We start from the raw sequence: 8,633 nt of genomic DNA on the forward strand, positions 1-8,633 counted from the left end.
CTATCATACATAAAATTTATGGAAATTTGAAACACAAAAATAATTAAAAAGTATAACAGAATTAAAAGGTAGTTATAACGCCAAATCAAATTTAAAATTTTGAATAAAAAATTGGTAATTTATCATGTATAACATTTAGGAAAAGTTTCACGCATATACATATATGTGAAATTATGTATATATATACACAAAAATTAACTTAAATTAAAAAATAATGATAATATCTTATCAAATTTCATATTGTGAACAAAAAAAATATATTATCATGTATAGAGTATTAGAGTTTTTAAAAATTTCCCCATATATACCAAATTTCAATTTTTTTTTACCAAAAATTGATATTATCATATATAGTATTTATGAAAATTTTTACATATATATGAATAAAAATTAAAATTAGTGATAAGATTCGATCAAATTTCAAATCTTGAACCAAAAATTATGACATTAGTCGTGTATAACAATAAGAAAATTCTCACTTATATGTAGAAAAAAATTTACTGAAATTAAAACTAAAGATAAAATCCGATCAAATTTTGAACCGAACATTGGTGCATTATCATATAGTGTATTTATTGAAATTTTCACATATATATGAAAAAAATAACTTAAATCAAAAAGTATTGATAACGCCGGATTAAATTTCAAATTTTGAACTCAAATTGGTACGTTACCATGTATAACATTATGAAATTTTTTACATATATATGAACACAAGAATTTTAACTTAAATTCAAAAAATTGTGTTAAAAAAATATCAAATTTCAAATTTTGAACAAAAATTAGTATATGATTATATATAACGCTTATGAAAATTTTCACATATATATGGACAAAAAATTTAACTGTAATTAAAAATAGTATTAACATCCGATTATATTTCAAGTTTTGAATCAAAAATTATTACAATATCATATATAGTATTTATGAAAATTTTAACATATATATCAAATTTCAAATTTCAACTGAAAATCAATAAATTATTATATATATAATTTATCAAAATTTTCACATAAATATGGACGCAAAAAATTTAACTAAAATTTAAAATAGTGATAACTTCCGATTAAATTTTACATTTTGAAAAAATTAATGGTACGATATCATATATAAAAATGTGAAAACTTTCACACATACACACACACACACACACACACACATATATATATATATATATATATATATATATATATATATTGCAGACTGAAATTAAAAACTAACGATAACATTGTATCAAATTTCAAGTTTTGAATCGAAAATTAGAATATTATCCAAATATACATTTTATGAAAATGTTCGATATGTATGCAAACAAAAAAATTACTTGAAATTGAAAATTAGTGATAACATACAATCTAATTTTGAATTAAAAATTGGTATAATATCTATCATACATAAAATTTATGGAAATTTGAAACACAAAAATAATTAAAAAAAATAACAGAATTAAAAGGTAGTTATAACGCCAAATCAAATTTAAAATTTTGAATAAAAAATTGGTATGCTATCATGTATAACATTTAAGAAAAGTTTCACGCATATACATATATGGGAAATTATGTATATCTATACACAAAAATTAACTTAAATTAAAAAATAATGATAATATCTTATCAAATTTCATATTGTGAACAAAAAAATAATATATTATCATGTATAGAGTATTAGAGTTTTTAAAAATTTCCTCATATATACCAAATTTCAATTTTTTTTTTACCAAAAATTGATATTATCATATCTAATATTTATAAATTTTTTTACATATATATGGATAAAAATTAAATAAAATTTAAAATTAGTGATAAGATTCGATCAAATTTCAAATCTTGAACCGAAAATTATGACATTAGTCGTGTATAACAATAAGAAAATTCTCACTTATATGTAGAAAAAAATTTTACTGAAATTAAAACTAAAGATAAAATTCGATCAAATTTTGAACCGAACATTGGTGCATTATCATATAGTGTATTTATTGAAATTTTCACATATATATGAACAAAAAAATTAACTTATTTCAAAAAGTATTGATAACGCCGGATTAAATTTCAAATTTTGAACTGAAATTGGTACGTTATCATGTATAACATTATCAAATTTTTTACATATATATAAACGCATAAAAATAACAGAAATTTTAAAAATTGTGTTAAAACAATATCAAATTTCAAATTTTGAACGAAAATTGGTATATGATTATATATAACGCTTATGAAAATTTTCACATATATATATAAGGACAAAAAATTTAAATAAAATTAAAAATAGTGTTAACATCCGATTAGATTTCAAATTTTAAATCAAAAATTAGTTCACTATATAGTATTTATGAAAATTTTAACATATATATGGAAATAAAAAAATTAAGTGAAATTTGTTACATTATTATATATATGACATTTATGGATACTTTACATATATTTGGAAACACAAAAATTAACTAATTGTTTTTAGAAATGGTAACTTTTTTTCAAATTTCAAATTTTAAATAAAAAATTGGCATATTATCATTTATAATATTTATGGATATTTATATACACAAAACTACTAATTGAAATTCAAAATTGTGAAAATATCCGATTAATTTAAAATTTTAAATCCAAAAATCATTAATTAACATGATTTCTTTTTTTAGTAATTTTAACATATATATGGAAATAAAAAAAATTAAGTGAAATTAGTGACATTATTATATATATGACATTTATGGATACTTCACATATATTTGGAAACACAAAAATTAACTAATTGTTTTTAGGAATGGTAAATTTTTTTCAAATTTCAAATTTTGAATAAAAAATTGGCATATTATCATTTATAATATTTATGGATATTTATATACACAAAACTATTAATTGAAATTCAAAATTGTGAAAATATCCGATTAATTTAAAATTTTAAATCCAAAAATCATTAATTAACATGATTTCTTTTTTTAGTAATTTTGTTTTGGCGGAAAATTACTATATTTAGTAAAAAATCCGCTTTTATATATATATAGATATAGATTTGTAATAACATACTTCAGTTAAGACATATTCATCGCCTATTCTGAAAATTCCTAGTATAAATTTCAACACAATAATCAAACAATGATTCTTTTGAAGGAGTTATTTAACTAAATGACGTACATTTGTTTGACCATAAATTTGAAATCAAACCTTCTTAGTTCTTAATTACCTTTCATTTATCTATATTTCTTATATGTTTGAAGGTCAATTTGCAAAAAATTTCTTAAGAAATGTCGTAGATCAATTTTTTTAACCAATTTCATTATTCAAACTATCTCGTTTTTTGAACCCTAGGTTCAGATAAAAGTGACCACTTCAAACTAATAGCTTAGACGAACAACTTGAGTGTTGGCCAGGAACAAGGGGAACCTTGATGATCATTTATTTGCTTGAAAAGTATGACATGAATGAACAACTTTTTTTAAATATGAAAGTGATTGCTCGAGAATTTCTTATAGATCAAATTGTAAAGAGATGAGTCGAGAGTTCTTAATGATTCTTGATCTCCTCAAATACACGAACTTTCAAGTTTCAACATTGTATATGTTATTCAATGTTAAGATTTTTAGCATTGACTGAAAAAAAAAACAATATGTTTATTTCCTTTATCTTCATAATATGCTGTAATTAATGATTCTAGACATAACAAATATGGCAATTGACGACTCCCGATAAAGTTAATTCAGTAGAGAAAATTAGTCATAGCATATCTACATGTTATTAGAAGATATTCTTAAATCATTGAAACACAATGATTGTTGTGCAAGATTAGTCTGACGATTTCTCACTTGTCAACGTAGTAGGTGACTTGTACTATCTTGATGTAGTAGTGTAAGAGCCAAATATTCAAATGATTCCAGCTTAGGTTATGGAAACAACTAGTGTGTTATATTAGATTGACAAACATTTCTTTAGAGTGACTATCATGGATAGATAGCAGTCCAGTTGGAATCTCAAAGAGAAATTGATCCAATTTTATTATAACTTGATCTAGTGCGCTTGCTAGAATTCCCAATCGAAATTATCGGTCAACAACTTTTCTTTAGAATGACTATCATGAATAGATAGCGGTCCAGCTAGAATCTCAAAGAGAAATCAATCCAATTTGATTTTAGGATGACCAGTTCTAAAACTATAGTTACATTAAAATAGTAGTTACTTCCTAAAACAATCACATGTTTGCTATTACTAAAACTAAGAAAATTTCATACTGACAAATTGCATACTCTGATACGAGCTAGCAATATAAAGAGTTCTCACTGAATATATATGTATATTTAAAACAAGGTAGCCATTAGTTTTTTAAAATTAAAAAAAGAAAGGAAAAGAAGAAAGAACAAGGGAACCATTACCACACTATTAAACTTAACATAATCTCATACATTTGCTAGAGGTTTGGCTTCACAAATTGATCCATTCATCCCAATAAAATCATAGCCACTTCTTGTATGCAACGCAAGATCCATGGATGGACCTTCGCGTTTAATCTCAACGCCTTTTATTTCTTGTCTCCCTCTTGTGTAACTTGGTTCACAAACTGTTCCATCGACTCCATTTAATAGCGGTGATCTATCATTGCCATTCCAATCTCGTTCGTTTTCCTTAATGCCTTGCATGAAACTTGATAGAGCTAAGTTGAAATCGGTAAGTTGAGTTTTCGTGAACTCTAGACTACCGGGGTGGTTCAAGTCAGCTGATAAGCTGTGCTCAGCTTTTTCTAATATGGCTTGCAAGTACTTCCCTTGAGCCTCAATTCGTATTTGCAGTTTCTTCTGCACCTGTTACAAGAAAAGGAATGAAGTAATCTCAGGTTGTTTGATTTGCTTTTTATTTTCTTTGCCAAAATAAGAGATATGATTGGATATACAGCATGTTGTGCCTCCACAATGTCTCCCAATATTGCTCCGAAGAGCAACTAAAACATGTCAAAACTGTTGACCGAGTATAGTTGTATCAAAAATTATAGTTGGTAATCACATCACAACTCAAATCTATTAAACTATACGAGGACTCCTATATTCAGCAGTTCATGTCTGTCAGTAGCACTTGAAAATCAAAGCTTGACCTCCTCAAGCCATTGTTCTAGTTGAGCTCGTAGTCGAACTTGTCAATCAATCTGAAGGTTTTGATCTTGGGCCTTAATTCCAAGCAATTCGATACACATGTGAGTCTATTTCTAGCATGTCAAGCAATTAAATATTCAAATCTGTCTTGTGTCCATCTCCTTACAAACAAAATATTTACACAATGACAAGAACTGGATTATATCCAAAGCAGGTCTACTCCTGGTCGACATACCTCAAGCTGTTCTTCAAGTATTTTCTCCACTTCAAGCTGACACTTTAGTGCTTCAGCAATGGGAATTTCCCTGCGAAGAATATTATCATCCACTTTAACAAGACATGAAAACAATACCTAAAAATGTGTAAAGTAATCTATATTGGAGTAACCTACCCTTGATCATTGGTCATGCTTGATGAATTTGTACTTGCGCTCACACCGTGCCAGGTTTGATATCCATCAGAATTTTCTGCTGAGATTAAAGTAGCAGGAATGCAAATATTGAGAACAACTACTTAAATTGTCATGTAGCCGAGCGGGAGACCAAAATTAACACGGACAACCAAAAAGTCACCCTCTAAGAGTTTTAAAAAATTGTAAGTTTTGTCGTGTTAAAACATAACAAGTCCCTTTGTTCAGTAACTTTTTGGATCCGGCACTTGTGCTAAGCCATTTACAAAAAGATCAAAAGTGAAACAAAAAACGATCGTAAAATAAAGATTCTATTAGGTTGAAGCACTGTTTATCCGGCTCTGAGGCCACAAACCAATGTAGGGGCGACTTTGCACAATGAGCTCCACTAACAACTATTTTGTATGCTTTTTACTCAGTTGGTAGTAAAATTAAGCACATTTTCTTAAAAGACCATCTATATCTCTTCTGCAATATGACAGAATTTGCAGGGTATTATCTCTACCAAAACATTCAGAAATGGTCTCTAAGAGGGATTTCATTCTAAAAAAGAATTACATTAACCGAAGACCGTAGTGAACTCACCATTGTGCTCTTTATTGTGTTCAATTACTTGCTGTTTTTTTGCCTGTTGCTGTCCAAGTCTATATTTCTGCACTACCAAATATCAAAGATTATCCCTTTATTTGTCTGACGAGAATATGAATGATATTGATTAAAAATGATATGCTTTTACGAGACAAGAAACAGTGCCTGCAGATGGCTTTTTAAATGATACAGTGTCAAGCCCTTCAATCCCATTACCCTCAGTACTGATTTGGGAGTTGCCTCTGCAAGTTCAAAACCATCAAACTTAAAACACAACATTGATACTAATGCACATTGTTTTCTGGGCGAATACCACGTTTACATTTAATTTAATTAAGACAGAGGAGTTCATGCTCTGATATCCGATTTCTCGACATATGACAAATATAGAAGTCCTGCGAAGTGCACTAAACAATACTTCCAATGATTCAATCATAATGATAGAATAAAAAGACTTCTCATCCTAGGTCCAACACAAGCCAGACCATTCAGCAGATTATGCTAGCAGTTACTTCGTTTTCATCGTACTGATACCAAAATAATTCTCAAATTGCTGGAGAAATTATTTCTGTAGCCTCATAAATCATGTCAAATTCTTCCCTAAAACCGATATGGGACATGGGAAATTGCAAAGCTAATGAATATGTTAGTCAAAAAGATTAAAAGTTTCACAAACTTGAATGAATATGAATCACACCATAGCCTTGTTTTGAAACAAAGTTGGCAGTATAATGTGCAACAGAGTACTGAGAAACTCGGTGTGCTCACCTTATCTATCTGTGATCAAACACATCATACTTTTCCATCTTTTTTCCAGTGAAAATATACAGGAAGGCGAGGTCCGAGCGGGTTAATAATTTTCGCGGATCCCATCAGATCATTGAGTGCGTTTTAGAAAACGAAACTTTACTCTTCGAAAAAAGTTGCTTATATATGATTTGAAAAAGTTATCCCCAGTTCATCCTCTTTAATACAACTCTACAATGTGTAAATCAAATCGTCGACACTGACATCTTGAGCAAGCATCACAAGAAATAAGAGAGATACATGTGGAAATTTTTGACAAATTTCAATAACAAAGTTACCGAAAATAGATGAATCTACTCACAATCAGAGCCAAAAAAAGCAGAAAATAAAGAAAAAAATGACTCACTGTCAGGGCCACCAAGCCTAGTGACAGCATCCACAAAACGATCATGCAAATCAGGAGTCCATCGCAACCGTGGCCTTAGATCTCTTAGTCCGACACCTCTGCCGCCGCAGCTGTGTATTCCCTCCTCCATCGCCACCACTCACCCCACATACACGCAGAAAAAAACTTTAGAATTCTCTCCCCCTGTCACTTTTCTTCGAGCCAACCTTCACTTTTAAAACAAAGAAATACAAAATTAGTCGAGAAAGGAAAGTAGCAGATTAAATAAAACCCAGAATTGATCGAATCCTGCGTTGCATAATTATAATGTCAAAAAAGGCTTCAATAATGTACGAGCAGAAGTTCAAAAGCAAAGATCGAACTTTCCAATAAAGCAATCGACAACTACACCAAAACCCATGAATTTTTTTTACCCTTTTTCATTCTTTTTTTCCTTTTGTTTGTTTTTCTTGGAAATATGTTCACTTATCACTCATTAGTCATTTACACAAATAATTTACACACAGTAGACGAAGTGATGTAACAGATATGCACGTACATCCATTTGGATTTATCCGATTCTGCCGTTTGTTTATGGGGATGCGAAGTGGGAATCTGCAAATAGAAAAGAACATGGCGAGGAAAATTCGGCGGCGAATCTGAAGAAACATGAGTGCCGGATCAGTAGTAAAGAAATGGGAGGAATTCTTGATCCTGTAGCAGTGGGAGTACGAAAGGTGGAACTTTTGGACCGTCAGATTACTAGAAATGTTTGACTTTCCTGGTTTCTGTCGGGAGTTGACGGTCGAGATTCAGAGCTGAGGAAGATGAATTAACAGGGGAATGCTGCCACGTGGGAGCCAGCGTGGAATATTCTGCGTCTGAAGTGGAGACAGGAATATTCCTGCAGCTCACGTGCCACGTCTTTCATATGAAGACATCCAATTGGGTGCGCAAAATATGTTGCATTATGTCCGGGTGTGCAGCGGGGTTTAGTACATGTCGTTCGCAGGGCACTACCTTGCGGGTGATGTGTAACTTTATGATTGATCAAAATTAGTGGGTCACACATGGGGTTCACTGATTTTAATCAATCATAACATCTACTCAACCAGCGGATCAAATATGTGGGTAGTGTCGTAAAAGTGATATGGACGGACCGGATTGCACAGCAGATTTTTTGCTGTGCGATTTGGTTCGTTCAGATCAAGTCAGGGTAGCTATCCTAAGGGTAGCATGAATCGATCCCAAATACGTTGGGCTTACTCATATAAGAGCACGTTCAACAATGTGAGAATTTTGGTGTGAGGATATTGATAATTTGATCGCATGATAATGTCAGTATTGATAACTTCATGGTAGATGGTGTGATGATGTTATAGTAATGATGTTGAAATATTAATTTTTATTATGTTTAATATTTTTCTTTA

At 29.9% G+C, this 8,633-nt stretch overlaps 1 protein-coding gene across 6 annotated transcripts; it reads right to left on the minus strand.

Annotated features, from left to right (window-relative positions):
* Nucleotides 1–4,253: 4,253 nt before the first annotated feature.
* On the minus strand, nt 4,254–7,908 carry LOC140865719 (myb family transcription factor PHL11). 6 transcript variants are annotated; one of them, XM_073270448.1, is made up of 7 exons: nt 7,763–7,908; nt 7,225–7,435; nt 6,237–6,313; nt 6,069–6,135; nt 5,466–5,544; nt 5,310–5,379; nt 4,254–4,789 (listed from the first exon to the last, which is right to left on the minus strand). In XM_073270448.1, exons 2-7 carry the CDS (start codon nt 7,352–7,354, stop codon nt 4,388–4,390), a joined length of 825 nt encoding a protein of 274 aa, XP_073126549.1. In that variant the 5' UTR covers nt 7,355–7,435; nt 7,763–7,908; the 3' UTR covers nt 4,254–4,387. The 6 variants fall into 6 exon arrangements, with proteins under 6 accessions (XP_073126549.1, XP_073126551.1, XP_073126548.1 ...); XM_073270450.1 differs by having other exon boundaries at nt 7,225–7,430; nt 7,763–7,884; XM_073270447.1 differs by having other exon boundaries at nt 7,638–7,775.
* Between the last annotated feature and the right edge of the window lie 725 nt (nt 7,909–8,633).

The sequence above is a fragment of the Henckelia pumila genome, chromosome 4 (assembly GCF_033568475.1).
Source record: "Henckelia pumila isolate YLH828 chromosome 4, ASM3356847v2, whole genome shotgun sequence".
Taxonomy (NCBI): Eukaryota; Viridiplantae; Streptophyta; class Magnoliopsida; order Lamiales; family Gesneriaceae; genus Henckelia; species Henckelia pumila.

What these genes read in the sequence shown, in the direction of transcription:
- LOC140865719 (XM_073270448.1), bottom strand. Translation starts at nt 7,354, where the DNA reads ATGGAGGAGGGAATACACAGCTGCGGCGGCAGAGGTGTCGGACTAAGA. An exon ending in ATTTAAAAAGCCATCTGCAG is followed by an intron (nt 6,136 to 6,236) that starts GCACTGTTTCTT and finishes TTGGTAGTGCAG; the next exon opens with AAATATAGACTTGGACAGCA. An exon ending in ACACAATAAAGAGCACAATG is followed by an intron (nt 5,545 to 6,068) that starts GTGAGTTCACTA and finishes CTTTAATCTCAG; the next exon opens with CAGAAAATTCTGATGGATAT.